Source organism: Plectropomus leopardus, chromosome 16 (assembly GCF_008729295.1).
Source record: "Plectropomus leopardus isolate mb chromosome 16, YSFRI_Pleo_2.0, whole genome shotgun sequence".
In the NCBI taxonomy this organism is placed as follows: Eukaryota; Metazoa; Chordata; class Actinopteri; order Perciformes; family Serranidae; genus Plectropomus; species Plectropomus leopardus.
In genome coordinates, this window is record NC_056478.1 from 7341031 (window position 1) to 7359462 (window position 18432).

Below are 18432 nucleotides of genomic sequence, written 5' to 3' on the forward strand. Positions count from 1 at the left end.
AAGGATTAACTGTTAACCATCTATAAGAATTTTGAAACACTATTACAATCAGGTAAAAATATATATCAAATATAATCTACTGAAACTACAGGGGAAGACAATGAGACAGCGCACAGTGCCTGGTTAGCTCAAGCTAACACAGTAGCACCGGTTAACATCCAACACCAAGCAGTTAAACGATCCCAACAACCTCACAGACACTGAAATGGCTCTACTCAGTTTTGAAATTAGCCGTGTGATGCCATCAGTTAGCCCTGTCACAGTGTGTGCTGTTGGAGTCTGGACGTCACCATGGTCACACTCCCAAAACAGTAGTTTTCTTTAAAGAGAGAGACACAGTGGGGCGAGGAGGCCCTGATCGAAACAGTACACTGCATCAGCGCTTCAATCAGGATTTTACCCATTTTAAATAGTAAAAAACAAACCAAAGAACAGTCGTGTTCAGCCCCCTCCCACACTTGTCGGTTGACGGTTAATGATCAGTTAAGAAAGGTCGACTGTTGGTAGCCAAAAAATTCTAAAACAGCATGCCTAATATTAGTGATTCTGTATTACTTTTTATCAAATTAATACCAAATTTTGGTAACGCCCACCTCTATCCAGTACAGCTTTTCTATCGATTGAAGTGAACAGATTTCTTGTTCTTGTACTAATGACACGACATGGCTTTGGTACATTTCAGCACTGTTACTAATGTTTGATGAATCTTTCTCAGTGAACTGCGGTTTTGAAAAAGGAACTGACCCAACATATTGGCTAAACAAAAAACTGATTAATGCAAAAGTTTGTACACTCAAGAATCTGAAAAAAAAAGTGCCTGAAATTAAAGTCTGCAAATTGATCAAAGAAAACGTGCAAAACATGACTTTCTTTAGACCAGGGCTCGCAAAACAATTACTTTAATTCTCATTTTCCTGCCTGTTTCTTTTTTTTTTTTCTAAATACTGCACTAAATTAGGATTGAGGCAGTTCCACTGTGTGATTTTCTCAAAAAGGGAAAGTGAGAAGAAACTAATGCACATATTAAAGTCCAACTATGTTGACTATGTTGATTAGTCAAGTCCAAAAAAAATGCATTTGATCTGGCAAACACAAGGCTATTTCCACTCTGAGGACACAGGTGCTTCTGGCAGTATCCTGAGTCACAGACTAGCAAGTCCCAAGTCTGTGTTTTCCTCTCAACACTCTGCGCCATTGTCTACAAATGCCCACACTGTCTGTCTTCAGCACAGGACCAACATTTTTTTTTTTTTTTTTAATGGAGAAAGGGAGTTGTGAGACTGCACAGCTCAGCAGCCATCTTCTTTTAGCATGAGGAGCCAGAGAGGTGCTCAAACTAGCAGGTATTCAGCTGGTGAGCGCCGGCTGCTCTGTGGGGCGGGCTGGCAGAGCCTCCTGTCTGTCTTTCGCTGCCCTCGCTCCGTCTGGCTTCTTCTCACTGCTGCTCCTCTTCCTCCTGGGCCGCGCCTTGGGCTTGTGTTTCTCCCTGACCCTGGGGCTCGGCCGGGGCTTGCGTTTGTTCCTGAGGCGGTCTGGGAGGGGGCGCCGGGGTGGGGACAGGAGGGCGAGGGGGAACTATGATTTGGTGTTGGCGCTGCCTGTAGGCGATGACGGTGCCTAACAGCAGGGCGATGACGGTCATGAGGTAGAGGTCCCACTCCGGGCCCAAGAGCTGGTCCAGGTCCACCTGAGAAATCAGCTCCTTTAACTGACAGGAGCAAAACGTGGAGAGGAGGGAGGACAAAGATACACATGATTCATTTGAGTTCCCTCTGATAAAGCTTTTAACTCAGCTGAATTATTATTCTGGGCTTTTCTTTCAAAGCCAAATTGTCACAGCTCCAGCCTACGAATTGAAGATGCAGTACTCACATTAAGATCCTGCAGGTACTGCAGAGTGTAAATCAGGCCCAGCTTGCACAGAGCCAGGAAGACTGGGACCTGGGCATCGGGACTGGCTTCAGCAGCCATGTCGTAGAAACGCTTGGCTAAATGGATGTCCTGCAGAACCACATGAAAAACATAAAACTGCTAAATCAACGCCACTAAAAGGGGGATTTTTAGTCGTGTGTGGCCTACGTCGTTCTGATCATTTACACTTGTGTGGTGGTGTTTATGTGAAGTGCTGTAATGTTTCAATGATTCAAAACACCCCTACACACACATTTCCCATGGCTTAATAGCAACAATATTAACCCCTAAGGACTGTTGGGGGCGTTTTACATGCTTTAAAGTTTTGATCATTTTGGCTGTTTTCATGCATAAGATCTGTGTCGTCGCAACGTGTAGTTCTATATCTGGAGAGGTGCACGTCAGGTTAGAGTCTACACCTTAAGTACAGCCTTATTTGTGTATCACAGTCACACCTTTTGACATTTTTCCATGTAGCATCCCCTGCCCATTTGACTGTATAGGACACTGGAAATTTAATTTAAGTACTGTTAGTTACCTGGTAATGAAACAGAGATCTTTTTTAATTTCATGACTTGTTACTCAGACAGATGAACTGAAACTTCAGTTGTGAAAAAAACTGAAAGGATTCATGCTTTTCTATCTATCAGATATGTGTCCCTGTGATAATACTGTTGTTGCCATAGTTGCATCTGTTTAGGTAAACAAAATCATCGACATATCAGGTTCCTGAAGGTTTGTTCCACTTCACAAGAGAAGATTTTAACCACTATGTCTTTGTAACTCTGTTCCAACGAGGCACAGGGTCACTCGAAAACGAGAGGTAGTGATATAAATAAGAAATAGAACTGAGCCTTAGTGGACACATGAAAACCTCAGAGCAGGCTGATGTTTCAGAGTCTCATCTGAAACTCTGCGCCCACCTGTTTGATGCCCAGACCCTTCTCGTGCATGTATCCCAGGTTAAACATGGCCTGCGCGCTGTGCTGCTGCTCTGACGCCAGTCTGTAGTGAATGACAGCCGTCTCATAGTCCACATCTGTCCCGTAGCCGTAGAAGTGGTAGTCCCCTAGTTTTATCCTCGCCACAGTGTAACCTGGGAATTAGAATTATATACATCAACTTTTATTGTAGGTTTGAGAAGACTTTTTTATGTTAACCATTTATAGATGGATTCCTGATAAAAAAAAATAAATAAATAAAAATGAATCTAGCACGGATGAAAATGAATGAGGGACAGTGTGTGATGGACTCACCTTGTGCTGCAGCTCTTGTCCAGTGGAGTAAAGCGCGAGGATAGGTCTCATTCTCACTGAAGATCTTCGCTCCTTCTGTTTGTCACAATCCAGGCAAGTACAAATACTCAAAGGTTAGAGTGTTACTTTTCCCAAAGTTGGTGCTTTTTCAAAACTTTTGGGAAATTTGCATTACAAAACAGACATTTGTCATTTTCTTTTCCAATAACATCTGTGATAGAAATTAAATACAATATTAATTAAAAAAACACGCTTTCTTTCCTTCCTTTCATGATACTGATATCACGGTTTTTCTTACTCTGGTCCAGAATGAAGGCCACGTTGCTCTGGGCTACCTCGTAGCCCTGCTCAGCCAGCAGCAGATACTGGACCAGCGCAGCGTCCGTCTCACCCTCCTTAAAGCTGCCGTAGGCCGTCATGAGACGTTCTGACCAGCGACCACGTTCACACACGTTCTTGAAAAGCTGAAACAGAGACACAGACACACGGTTTGACACATCATAACACTGGATCTATGTAACCGTGGCGTACAACGTTGTCACTATCACCAGAGAACGGAGCAGCAGCTCTAGAGCGCCTTACCTCCACAGCAGTGTGGCAGGAGCGCATCACACCGGTACCAGTAGCATGCATCTGGGCCAGGTTGTAGAACGCCAGGATGTGACCCGCCTGTGAGGCCAGGTTGAAGAATTTCAGTGCCTGCTTGTAATCTCGTTTCACACCAATGCCATCTGAGGAACGACAGAAAGAGAAAGAAAAACTGTGAATGAAATTGAGGAAAAAAGAGAATTCTAGTCTACAGAAATTAAAATGAAATGAAGGACACGAAGAGAAAGAGGGATTAAGGGCTGGTAAAAGATCAAATCTTCAGATGCAGAAGCAATATTTACCGAAGAGCCAACAAGGAAAAAGGAGACGCTCTGACAGGAGGAGGCCGTGACACATTGTGTACCACAAGCACATACAGACGCACAGACTCAGTCCTAAACACTCACTGTAATACATGGTGCCCAGCTGGAGTTGTCCGTCCACCCAGCCCTGCTCTGCTGCCTTCTGGAAGTATTTCAGTGCCAGCTCATAGTTCTGAAGAAGCAAAAGCACACAGCTTTCAAAAGGCTGCTTTGATTTCAGCATAAAAGACACTCTTGCTTTTAACCTCATATACAAAATGACTGCACCAAGGTTATCATAATTCCCTAAAACTAAAAAAGAAAAAACATATGAACTTAAACTGTGTAAAAAAAAAAACTAGACTTTAGTGGAAAAAAGAAAGCTAACTGAGATGATATTTTTTACCTACATAAATAACTACAATAAGATAAAAATGTATAAGTTAAATGTCTTTTGTTTTAGTCTTTGTCAATTTGGTCAACACGAGGAGGCACTGGTGCATATGTTTACTGACTGTGAGTCAATTGCTTTCACATTGTTTTGTTTGTTGTAATACCGATTCTGAACTTTTAAAATGTTGCCCCCAAGACACCCCCCCCCTGAATTATATCAAACAATAAAACTAATTTTAAAAAACTCAACTGTTACAAGCAAACCCACCGAGAAACTAACTGAAATGAAAGTGAACTGAAAACAATCATTATAAAAGGAAAAAAAACTAATGAAAAAAACAAAACTATAATAACTCTGGACTGTAACAGGATCTTTTTTTAAATTTCACATTATTACCATTCCCCAAAACTCAATCTGCCATGTTAGCAACACAGAGTAAGCTGCAAATAAGAATGAGTCTGAGTGAGGGCAAAAAAAAAAAAATCTGTCAAAGTCTCACAACACTCAGTCCACAGAGAAATGCACAGTATTTTTTTCAGAAACTGCCTTTAAACAAGCTGTCAGGACGTCTGTGAAGCTGTAATGTCACAACTCTACTATATAAAAGGTAGAAACTGCTGCTACAGTATCATTACGGTCATTTTCCAGCTGCAATGACGGTGCAGAGACGCTGAGAGTGCAGAAGTGGAAGACACAGACCAATCAGAGCAGACTGGGTTTTTTTGGAAGGGTGGCTTAAAGGGACAGATGTTAAAATAAGGCATTTCAGACAGGAGGTGAATAAATCTATTCAGGCTGACAGAAAAATAATGAGATCTTTGATCATTAGAACATGTACACGTTTTCTTGTAGAAATCCCAAATTCAAGTATGAACCTGAAAATGAGCAGAATATGAAACCTTTTAACTCAGAGATGATTTTAAAAAGGAGCGCAATGGGTTAAGGTATCTTACCACAGGCACACCTCTTCCATACAGGTAGGCCATGCCAAGACCACTCTGTCCCACTGGATTCCCCTGAATTAATAAAAAATGAAAAAAAGAAAATACTAGATTAAAAGGACAGTATCACAGCAATTAATGGCATTGCAAGACAACAGAATAACACATCAGCTAAGAGATAGAAGTGCGCAGAGTAAAAGAAAGCTGTTCCTCAATTGAAGTGTTGCTTTTTTAAGTATAACTGTAACAATAAACACTTATATAAAGACTAAAGGGGAAATTCACTTCAAATAAAGATAACAACATCAGTCTGCAGCTGCGTTCTTACCAAGTCAGAGGCCTTCTTGAAGTACTGCAGGGCTGTCTCGTTGTTCTGAGGGAGATACTCGCTGCCTTCTGAGTACATCTGAAGGACACAAGGATTGACAGATCAAAAACCTGATGCACCGCCTCAAATATAAATGCACTGCACCGCCCTCTGTTGAAGCAGTGATGCCAAAATGTTTTTTTTATTCAATTTAGACCATTTCTCTTCTCGCCAACCCGCAGCTTCTCCAAATTTCTCACAGGTTATGGGCAACATATTTATAATGTTTGCAAACAGATAAGTGGAACAGATGGGTGAATAGTACTAATTTAAATATGTACTACTATTACTTTTAATAGTTTGTGTGAAATGTCCAGCAGGCTTGTCAGTGTAAAAAGAAGTAATAAAACCGTCTAGTTACAAACAAATACATTAGTGTCCATCTTTTCCATGACAGAGAGACACACACACAGGTGTTTGACCCACCTTGCCGAGGAAAGCCATAGCGTGTGTGTTCCCTGCATTTGCAGCCTGGGTGAAGTAGTCATACGCCCTCTGTTGGATAGGAAGTATTGTAAATACATTTACCGGTGCAAATTACAATCATAACAATACAGTACTTAATTTTTTATTCTTTTTTTAAAGTCACCTGATGATTCTGTTCTACTCCACGTCCTCCATGCAGGTGTAGCTGACCTAATCCCACCTATCAGAGGAAAGAAGAACCCACTTAACATCAATAACACATAAGTAGTAGAATAAACAAATATTGATACCATATACATCTGACGCACTCATTCAGCTTTATGTACTGTATGAAAAGTGAGGCTGGGGGGCAAAATCACTTAAGGACTGGACTGTTAAGGTGGACCAGTTATTCTCACTGTAGTAGCAATCTCAAGCTCTTCTAAACAGATAATAGAGAAATGTCTGTCTGCTTAGTTACAGAGACAATAAACGATCCCAACTCTTATTTTACTGTTATTAGCACTGTAATGTTATTTAGTGTTAAATTATTGTAGCAGGGTTTGGTTTTTATGAGACTTTACATGAGTTTTCATATTTCAGTTTCAGTTTCATATTTATATATTTAATTGCACATTAAACTGTTAGAAAAAATATATAGTGACATTTCAAGTTCAAATTTTCCTTTACAATAAAAAAAAACATACTACCTCAGGCACCGTTTAGGCACCAGAACCAATTTAAAAGATACCAAACCTATTAATGGAAGGGTAATATCACCTCATGTTAAAATGAATATAAAATTGTTGCAGCTTTGAGCTTAATCTCTATAAATCTGCATTTGCACATGTACGCAGAACCTTTAGGCATCAATACAAAACTTTGGTATTGAAATGGCTCTGATTTTCATTTATTAGTCATAGCAGTCTTGACGGATCATGTTTGAGCAGGTTTTGGTTGCCTTCAGGTCAACAGCCCATGTGGAGAGCAAAAGAGATGAACTCGTTGGCCGAAATGCAATCTAAGAACCCATCAACTCTGATCAGTCTGATTACGATTTAGCTATTTGTTATCTTTTTTTAAACTGATCTGCATTCATATGCAAATATCTGTTTATAAAGATTAGCTAAAATGTTTTCTGGACCTGTCTCAAGTTGTTAATCACACTGTAAACAATGAGCAGCACACGGAAAATATGTCTTGGCCCAAATATACGCTGGCTACACCGGATCTTTCAAAATATTGGCCACTGCCCCCAGAGGTTTTATCATCATCAAATTATAACCGATTGGTTCAGATATTGCATTAAACAAAGGACACTAATTGATGATGACACTAGTTTACCTGAGCTTGTACGTCTCCTTTCTCAGCCAGAAACTGATAGTACTGGATCAAGTCCTCCTCCAACATCCCGCTGGTAGATCCCGGATTCTCCACCTCATCCAGCAGCCTGATCCTCTGCACCGCTGAGCCCCCCGTCAGAGACACATCACTGGCCACTGGAGGCGGTGGTGGTGGACAGAGGAGTGGAGAAAAAGCAGGTGGAGGAGAAGGAATTTGATCAGGTGGATTATTCCAGAAAGGAGCGTCAACAAACTCTGAACCTAACCCTGAACTCTGAGCTGATTTACTCTGAGATGTGAAACTCTGATTATTCGGTTCCACAACAGCTGATCTGAATTAGTTAAATCAACTCTGAGTATGTTCACCCTGAGTTCAGCAGGAGCTCCGATACCGCGATTCACCATGGCAACTGTTGAAAAAAAGAAACCAAGCTACTTTACCCCATTGGAACTAGAGGTCCTGATGCTGCCTACGGCGAATATGAGTCCATATTTAGAAAAAAAAGTAACACAGCTGCAGCAGCTAAGGAGAGAAAAGCAGCATGGGGCTGCCCATGTCATTTGTGTCTATTTGTAAGTTTAAATGCACGTGTCCACTGACTTAACATTAACCGCACTTTATTAAAATCATAGCATACAGGTGAAAAAGTGGTGGATCGAATCAATTTTGATTTTGTGCCATGATTGTAGGCTGACCTCACTTTGGTTTTATTCATATTTGACGTTAAACAAAGTTAATATTCATTCAGTAGCGATTTTAACATATAGTCATTTAAATCCCATACAGATGCTGTTTTAACACATATATGTCCTCTCGTCTAATATCCTGCTGAGTAAATTAACATTTGATATTGATACAAAGCACACACCATGGACACGACACTTTCTCCATGGCACTGAGAATTACTATGATAACCACGCATTAGATTATGGTGCACACAAAGGTGGGGATGGTACTTTTATTTAACTAACTGATATCTGATTATTGATTTTGTTTACTGTCTTTTATTGTATGGTGGTATTTTAGTTTTTTGGATGCTTTTTAAATTTAATTAAGACAAGTAGAAACTCTGTGTTTCTTATAGAAAACCTGCCAGCGAGCAGGTTATGTTCACAGAGTCAGTTACCATGGTGACTGAGTCAGTTACCATGGTGACTGAGTCAGTTACCATGGCGACAGAGTTTGACTTGACTCTCTTTCTGGAACAGATAACACAGAGTTTCCCTCATCTCAGGATTAACATACTCAGAGTTTTCACACAACCTGCTTTCTGGATACCCCCATGTTATTTGCCCACTAAAAACACAAACATCACATCTGAATATTATATTTTAAAAACTGCAGTAAATTCTCACCCTGATTTGCCACGAGCCTGTAGTGAGTTAGCGCTGATTCGCAGCTCTGGGGAACGCCAACACCTCCCCAGTATCTGTAACCCTGATAAACAATACGAGGACATGTTATTGTTTTTATACTCAAGAAATACCATAACTATGTCATTGCTCTACTGATAGATAAATCAACTCACCAGAATCATATGAGCAACCAAGTTTCCACCCAGTGCGCCGAAGGTGTAGTAAACCAAGGCCTGACGAACACAGAATGTGGATATGTGAACAATTGTTGGAAAAGAAACAGAAATTATACAACACAAATTTTTCAGACGCCTTAACCAAAGTAACTTACAAAAAGTGCATTTAAAGTAATATATAATGTCTCAGTATAAATTAAATATATTCTACAATAATAATATTGTAACCTTTTTAGTGTTTGATGCATTTGTTTTAAAGTATCTATTGATACTTTTGTTTCTTTTTTCTACTTTTTAAAAAAAAATCTTGGTTATCTGTCATGACGGAGCCTCACATCTTGGAAAAAATAGAGGATTAGAGTATTTTTTAAAAAGTATATAAAAAATAAATACATTTTAAAATAAAAAAATAACTTAAGTCATTGAAGAACTAGTACCTTAGCCTGACTCGAGTTAACTCCAAGTCCTGCTGCATACAGAAAGCCGAGAGCCTGTTTGAAAGCAAACAAAGCGCAGAGTTACACAAATATTCAGCCTTTTTGATAAGACTGCCAACGGCTTTTCTCTACCAAGTGACACATTAGCGTTTTGGATGGGATCTGTACCGTCTGTGCTTTCGGCGAGCCCTCCATGGCGAGCTTCTCAAACATTTCTTTGGCCTTAGTGACGTTCTGGTTCATGTAGTCTCCAAACAGCATGGCGTACGCCACCTTCTCCATGGCTTTCTGATGGCCTTTCTCTGCTACTTTCTGCAGCTTTTCGTATAATCTGAGAGAGCGGTTGGGTAAGCAGGGGTGGCATGAGGGAAGTCAGATTGACATGTTGATATGGGCATGATTAAAATTATATTTACATAACAGAGAGAACTGACAGGACAGCCAAAGCAAATAAGGATGTCCTGAGCAGAGTCGCACAGCAGTAAAGCACAAATAAAACAGATTTAGCCATTCCAAAATGAAATTTATGATCAAATTAGTTGATGTTGTCTCTTTTGGAAATTAGAAGCTTTAGGCCATGTGATAAATTTATAATAATAATACATACAAGACTGGATTGGTTGCAGGAATATTTAAATTAGCTGCATTTTAAAAGAAACATGAAATCTCAGCAGCTCTGATGTTTGAAAAACAATAGAGCTAAGATCAGCCATCGTCAGTGTTTAGATGAAGATAATTTCTTTTGTCCCTGAACAAAATGACAGCATTTTGTTACAAATAAATCCAAATGAATCTTAAAAAAATACAGATGTCTTTAAAAAAGGAGCATTCAAAAGCAGGTTGGTAGTATAATAATATGATCAAGTTACATGTATAAGAATATCACTATTTATTATGTGGTCAATTTAACATCATCATAGTAATGATGATATGTATAACTTTTGCACTTTTTAAGCAAAAAGCCTAACCAGGGACAAGGGTTACAAATAAGCCTTTGCTAGAAATCCTATAGGTATTACATTTATTATCTCTTATAACATCTTTTTGCATCATTCCTGACAAGTAAACAAATAAATAAGTAAAACTAGACACCAATGGAATAAATCAGAGGGTAGAAGCTCACTCTTTCTTCTGGGTCCTCCTGGTGGTGGCATTAAGCATGCGCAGCACAGTCTGATATTGCTCCTCAGCCTCCTCTGCCTGCAGTCTCTGCTGTGCCTGCTCCTCCGCTAAAGGAAAAAGAGGAGAAGCCAATGAGACCACGCAGACGAAAGGAAAAAAGATTTATAAACTTTGGCAGCACAGTGGAGTCTGCAATTCTGGAAATAAAACCATAATGTGCTCTAAAGGCGGTTTTCATCGTCAGGGTCAGTAGCTGTTGAGCTTTTCAAAGGCTTTTATTTTGATGAGGAAATAATGATCAGTAAACAAATTCCATAGAAATCTCTTTAATTTGGATGTAAAATAGTCACACTGTCCCATTTTTTGGGGGGGAGTGCTGAATAAATGTAGCCTGCAAGATAGTTCAGGCAGTCTACTCGGGCTGCACTGATTCATACACACACATCATACTTCACTATCCATCAGAATCAGAAAAGCTTTATTGATCCCTGAGGGGGAAATATGGCATTTACAAAGAACAACCTTTCAATTTGGCAGTCTACTTCAGCTGCAAAATTTCCCCAGCTCTCCCTCTGCCTTATCAGTGCAGCTATTGCTGGATCACTCCCAAATGATCTCATTTTAACATATCTGCAGGGAGCGATGAGGCCGGAGTCTAACCCCAAACTCAATATGTCCTGCTGTTGAAATAAACGTTTTAAACAGGAGTTGTCTGACAGAGTTGCAATTGACAATGTTATCCCAAAAATCATCAAAATATGTTTAAAACTCTTAAAATGGATCTAAAACATACTGGAAACGCTTAACCTTACAATATGTTAAAGAAAAATGTTATTATTATTAAAAAATATTTTTATTGCATCATAGAAAGGACACATCTTTTTTGTGAGTACCCCTTTCAGTGAAAAATAAAGAAACAATCTTAAAAAGCCAGGCTTTGAAACTATTTGAAACGACATTATATATTTGAATATGAATGAAATATGTCAATAATTGATTGAGAACTTTTGCTTTTTTTGAGGTTGGTGTGTTTAAAACTTTTTTGAGTCTTTTTCACTGCAGCAGTGTCTTTGGATGCTGTTGGACACAATATTCATGATTATCCCAATAATGGAAATTTACCACAACAAATTTATTGTGTTTTTTATTTCAATCCGCAAAAAAATCATGTATTGTCCCATCTATAGTGTTCACCTCACAAGAACCAAGATATTAAGTGGAAGACTTACTCTCACAGAAACCCCACTTCTTCTCCTGGTCATAATCATAGGTTGTAGCGCACCACAGCCGTCCGTCCCCCCGTCCATCAGTGGTACAGTCCGAGTACTCCTTCCCCTGGAAGAGGAACGGGAAGATGCAGGGCTCTCCGTGGGCTGTACCTCCATTCACCACAGGAACTGTATTTATAAAGAAAACATAATTGTAATAGCAGAACGAAACTAAGTAAAAACAACTGGATACAGTGTGATAACACTGAACATATGTTAACATATCCCTTGTGATCTCCTATTTTTACAACCACAGATTTAAAACTTCATATTAAACAAAGTCTGTTCTTGTTAATAAACATCATAAATGTCCATCTTCATACAAGCTCAATATTAAACTTATGCAACATGACAGCAGAAGAGAAACTAACAATCCCCTAGTAAAATGATGCAACTGTCTGCAACAGGAGCCACAGGTGCAAGGCGCTGTTGATTTCTCAAGGGGTTTACCGTTTATCCTATCTGCCGCTACAGAAACCACACTCGTCTTTGCTCAGAGTCAGCAGAACTGAAAACAGGTTTAACGTGTCAATACTCATTAAAGCTCACGAAATAAAACAAAACAGTCTTCATTCCCAAAAACTGACTTAATATAAGGAGAAAGCCTGAGGGCACTGAGGAGCTACTGAGACCTGCATGCTAAAGTGGCTGGTTTTCATGTTTTAGATGCAACACTTGAAAACTGATACTTCAAAAAAACATCCTGTCATCTCTCATACACCTTTGAAGCTTCTATTAACCCTGAAAAATTCTCAACAAAGCTCCCATGCCCTAAAACTGGTCTGCAAGACAGCCCAGTAACTCAAAACTGTCGATCATAAAAAAATCTATTAACACCAGACAAGTTCAATGCACGGCATTTTATTCAAGCTGCACCGTTGCAGTTTTATTCAGATTTTGTTATTTTAACCTCTTCAACACCAGCAATATCACAGGGGGTGAGTGTGTCCAATTACCATGGAACTAGAAAAGAGACATAAAGTCAAATGCAGAAAACTGGACTACACTCCACTGTCAAAGACGAAGTAAACTAACAGATGCTGCTTACACAATATGTTCCCTTAAAGGTCAAAGTCAAATCATTTCATTTTCACATCGTCTGTGCAGCCGTTTTTATTCACTGTGTCCAGGCAAATGATTATAAACACAGCTGTCAAGGTTTCCTTAAGCAGAAAAAACTACATTGTTGCATAAATCATAAATGTTCAGACAAGCTTAATATTTGGTTATTTGTACTGCAATTTAAAGACACCGGCACATTTTGTCTCACACTAATTTGGCTGTGGATGTCTGGGTTGGGTTCAGTTATACGGCACTCGGGGCAGAGCTGTTTTGGAGGCTGTGACGTACGGCGTAGAGGCAGCTCCACATGGGAGTGTGCGTTCACTCGCACGCCATACTTCATCTCTTGCTTTCTACGGCATCAACCTCACACCGGCCTGCATTCTCTCACACAGCAGTAAATATTTTTGCTGCACTGGCCGCCTGCTCGAAACACCATTAAAAAAAACACACTCTGTTTGCATGATCAATTTATTTTCTTGAGATTCTGAATTCCATATTATAGCAAACATAATAGGGCCAATAGTCTGGAAACACAAATAGTTTTTCCATATTCTACTGAAATCAAACTCCATATATTTCCACACTGCATGGGAACCCTGAACTGCTTATCTTAAGGTGGTATAAACTTTAAATCCTCACTGCTGAGTTGCCTGAAGCCACAGTTTCTTGTGCAACGTCTCAAAGCTATTCCACTCGTCCATCCTTTCCTGGCTTTAATTGGACAGGCAAAAACTCTCGACTCAAAAGTCAGTCTGCTACCAGTCACAGAGAGTATGCCAGCTTATGCTCGCTGTCTCACACAGACATTCGGAGATGCATACGTATACGTAAGACAAGAAAACAAACCATGGCCAGAAAAAGCAGAGCGTGTGTTCAGGAGTTACAACAGAGAAGCTCAAAATTCAGCTCATAATATTCAATAGATCTACATCAACAGTAAGACATGTTAAAGGATTTAAAGCACCTGAGGGTGTAATAACCAGTTATTCTGCTGCTGTTCTTTTTTTTCTGGCTGAACGGCATGGAGTTTTTCCAGTATTACTGTATTACAGTATAACTGTTTGAGCTAAAAAAAAATGTCAGTCCTTACCCTCTTTAGGTTTCTCCTCGACTGGAGGAGGCTGCTCGGGCAGGTCCTCCTTCTCCTCTCCCTCCAGTCCGTCCCCAGGTAGATTTTTCACTTCTTCTGGCGGTGAGGCTTCATGACCAGATGTCACAGAAGCACCAGCTGCAATTTCCGACGCCAGACGAACGTCTTCCTCTTCAGAGTCTGGGTCATGGTAAGACTGAAGACAAAAAAAGGAAGTTATTGTATTGCATATCAAAATAGGTTGAATACATTGAATATATTCAGGTTTCTATTAAACTTCAGATTAAAGGCAAATACTTCCCTATTGGGCAACCATGTTGGAGAAAATGTAGGGCAGTAAATGTGGGTCATAGCCATGCATTTAGAAAAAATCCAAGGCCATAATATACCTGGATCAAGTATAATTCTGTACGTTGGTAATGTGACATTGTGTTAACAGAAGACAGACAATACTGAAAATTCTGTTTGCAGCTTGCAAAAAAGGCCATCACCAAGAGGTGTTAAAAAGCTGAACCACCAACACAAGATGAAAAGCTGACAATAGTGAATGAATTATATGATATGGAAATGTCAACTCACAGGATAAGAGCTGAAGCGGAGCGGTGTCGAGAGAATGGATAATGTTTACATGTCAACACCAAAATGAGAGACTGTGCCACTGGTTATGTTATAGGGATGAATATTTTTGTCCTTTTTGTTTCCTTTTATTTGTTTGTCTGTTTTGTGATGTACTTTTCTTCTCTATTCATTTAAAACATTTTTGTTAAAACAAAAATCAAGTGTTAAAAAAAAGCTACAAGTGTACAAGTGCAAAAATACAAGTGCATTAGGAAAAATCAGTGGATGGCTATTTTACAGAATATTTTTGATACAGATGATCTGTAAACTTAACAGTGATCCCTATCCTATAGAAATACTATCTAATAAATGACCCAAGCAATAATAACAAAACCAAAAGCATAAGGAACCATAGTTACTTATCATTATACAATCAACTACAGTGGAGGAAAAAAAATCATGATCTGATGATTCCTACTCTTACTGGTAACCTGTCTGTGTCTTTGTTTACATTGGATACATTGGTTGCATCTATTTGCACCTTATTGTTTGTATTTTTGCACATTATTGTTAGCTAGTTTTATATTTTGAACCTTACTGTGGGATAGTTTCAGAATTTCCACCTTACTGTTATCTAATTTATATCATGTTTTAAATTTGATGTATATGGTATTTTATATTTACTGTGCATTGCTTTTCTACTTAATAATGTTAGCAATTTTTGCATGCTTTGTATCTGCACACCTCAAACTTTGTATGCAACTTCTGCACAGCAATTTCCCTCTAGATAAATAACATTCCAGCTTATCTTTTACAGAAGTATGATCTCCGTCACATCTACACTTCTAACATTAATCAAGATATTTATTCATGGGGTTTAACCCTTTGAAACCTGGAGCAACATCATTTTCCTTCTGCTGCGTTCAAATGGCTTTCTCAAGTATTTGAACCTTTGAACCCTGAGAAAAGTGGTAAACTTTCCACAACAAACATGGGAAAAAAAGGTAATGAGTAATTTGGTCAGAAATATTCAACAAATTGCAATAAGTTAGTAGATTTAGAGGAAAAGGTCTAGGGGAAAAGGGTAGGGATAACATATTAGATTTAAATATACTCTTTTTAATTATTTTCAAACGCATTTTCTGGTAATTTCCATGTACCTTTTCATATTTTCTTCATATCACTGACCTTATTGCTGACTAAATAATTTTTATTTTAAGTCCAGCTTGAGTGTTTAGTGTTTCAAAGTGACTATTCTAATAATGTTTGCATGAATAAGTTGCAGGGCAATGTATCAAATGTCTAAAAATGTATTGTTACATTTGTTATCTTTTATGTTAAGGGGTTAATTTGCTAAGTTAAGGAGCCACAGCAAATAAACTCATGACTTACCTTTAACTCTGGACCGTCATTCCCGTGTTGCTCTTCGTCTGAAAGTATAAAAACGTCAGGAGTAAACACAGAGTAAACTTAAGATGGTCAAAGCTGTTTGCTAAATATAAACAGCTGCCTACAACAGTTACAGAAACGTAGACACGTCTGTCCACGCAGTTACCTATCCAACTTACCGGCTATTATTCCTTTGACGAAGACAATCAGCAGGATAGTCAAAAAATAAAAGGTTCTTGTCTTTAAATATCTTTTGCAGCCCATTGTTGTTGATGTTGACAGGCTAACAATCTGCTAGCTGTAGCTGCTGCTATTTCTATCACCAAACATTCAGTTACCGTTGAGTCACGCTACATGTGGCATAAATAAACTCGCACACGCCTAGCAAAGCAGAAACGTGTCGTCTCTGGGTAAAAACTCGGTCGATTTTAGCAACTAAAGCTGCCAAACACGCAAACAAATTCCAGTGCAAAGCTACGCTAGCAGAGTATTGCCTAAATGACGTTTAACGCCAGCTAGCTAACAAGCTAACGTTAGATAGCCGCACAAAAAAACAAACAAACAACGAAATATCCACTAAATACGTTTATCCTCAGTCTGGAAAACAGTTGCCGAGTAACTCATAACATCCGAGTTTATCCGCGACACGCAGAAAGCTTTATCCTTTATGATTTATATTAACCAGACACTACTTAGCTGCCAATGTTAAGCCCCTACTATTGAGCGACACTTCCTGTTCTCGCAATGCAACCAATCACAGCGCGTTTAGTTCTACAGTAGCCAATCAGAGAGCGCCGAGGCCGTCCCAGCGAATCAGCTGCGTACACAATTATGTTTCTAGTTGATGGGTTTGTCCACGACATCAAAACACGTTATGAAGACGGCGGACACGGTTTCAGTAACATCATAACCGCAGTGAATTACATTAGAAACACAATGAATTCTATTACTGTCCCATTATTGTCCCATTCCCAGTTTCTCAGTTTTGAGATCAATAAAGTATATCTATCTATCTATCTAGATTTTTTTTTAAGATTCATTCTTATGGATTTAAATTTGGAATTTAAATACTGTAGATATAAAAAGCTTAAGGAAGCAGCCTTTAGTGTTTTATAAAAATTCAAGCTGAATATTGATTTTAAATGGGACTTTTGTGAGTTGGGATTTTCATTGAATTCCTTGTTTTTGCTGATTTGTGTGTTTGTTTGTTGTTTTATACTAAGTCTGACCATTTCACTTGCTTGTAATGTTTTGATGAATTGATAACCCCAGCAAAAATAAATAAATAAATAATGTTTTGGATTGATGGTGCAAGCCTTCTTAAAAAGAAACTTAACATATATGTTGAAATAATAGAGTTGGTGTAATGTTATACTATAGGCAAGATACAATTGAAAATAACAAATTGTATATCATGAGTTTTTTTTTAGTTTTTTTTTTTTACTATTTTTCAAAATGTAATAGTTATAAGAAAAAAAATGGTCAGACAATAAACTAATTTTCCTGCACTTAATTAATGACTTTCAGCAATATAGCACCCTGTCAGCTAAGGTTAAGAACAAAAAGACTATTAAAACACTTAACTTATCAAATGATTATAATATGATGTAACCTGGCATTGTGAAATGTGAGCGTCCTTATTTTTTGTTTGCTTGCTTTTTTAGGTGTGTTTCTCTTCATTTTATATATATATATTTTTATTTATTTGTGTACTCTTTTTTTGTTTGATTTGTCCTCATGTCTATGTATCAGTGTGTCTTTTTGTAATGATCCTTTATTCAATAAAGTAAGTAAATAAATAAATAAATAACCACAGAGGCAGGTGCTTTAGATACAGTATAAGTAGCACCATGACCAAGTAAATCAGAAATTTAGAAGTATAAAAAATATTCACAAATAAACACCATTATAATGTATTTAAAATGTGAAATAAATATGCAAATGTATTCTGTATTACTGTCACTTAATTATCTCTATGACACAACATGGTCACTATAAACACCTAATGGAAAGCTTTTGAGAATAAAATGAAGAAATTACTATTAAAAGCTGACAAAAGTATTGGAATATGTATGAGACAGCTGCTGGGTTTACTTATATAACTGTTTTTAACTGGTAGACAACAGAAATATCTATTAGTTTCATGGGAGACAGCGTAGCAGACAAAGAACAAAAGACTTCCATCTCATTAGTTCATTTTTTACACATTTCTTTGTGAATTGTCTACAATGTTTTTCTGTTTCCTACTGATTTTAGAGGTGAACAGTAAGAGTTTTGCATTAAAGTCTGAAACAGTGAACAATCACTGGATACTTTTGCAGTCAGGATCAACTACCAGATAGAAAGGTGACCGTGCTCTGTTGCGTTCGGTGTCTGTCTCTGACCCATAATGGTTCAGGCCCCTTAAGTCCTACTAAAACCATTAGCACTTTGACGTTTTGACTAACTGGGGCCATTAATTCTC

General features: G+C 38.4%; 1 protein-coding gene across 1 annotated transcript; it reads right to left on the bottom strand.

Moving 5' to 3' along the window:
* Positions 1–883: 883 nt before the first annotated feature.
* On the bottom strand, positions 884–16690 carry sel1l (SEL1L adaptor subunit of ERAD E3 ubiquitin ligase). Its single transcript, XM_042503506.1, has 21 exons — positions 16148–16690; positions 15972–16009; positions 14022–14217; positions 11828–11995; positions 10600–10705; positions 9645–9807; positions 9477–9530; positions 9037–9096; positions 8864–8945; positions 7509–7663; positions 6349–6405; positions 6186–6254; positions 5721–5798; positions 5405–5467; positions 4163–4250; positions 3750–3898; positions 3466–3631; positions 3168–3242; positions 2835–3007; positions 1873–2001; positions 884–1708 (listed from the first exon to the last, which is right to left on the bottom strand). The coding sequence occupies exons 1-21, from the start codon at positions 16230–16232 to the stop codon at positions 1436–1438; spliced, it is 2427 nt and encodes an 808-aa protein (XP_042359440.1). The 5' UTR covers positions 16233–16690; the 3' UTR covers positions 884–1435.
* Between the last annotated feature and the right edge of the window lie 1742 nt (positions 16691–18432).

Excerpts from the sequence above, each read along its gene's own strand:
- sel1l (XM_042503506.1), bottom strand. The coding sequence starts at position 16,232 with ATGGGCTGCAAAAGATATTTAAAGACAAGAACCTTTTATTTTTTGACT. Across the intron at positions 6,406-7,508 it reads AAGGAGACGTACAAGCTCAG|GTGGGATTAGGTCAGCTACA; the intron begins GTAAACTAGTGT and ends TTCCTCTGATAG. Across the intron at positions 3,243-3,465 it reads GGCCTTCATTCTGGACCAGA|AAGGAGCGAAGATCTTCAGT; the intron begins GTAAGAAAAACC and ends TGTGACAAACAG.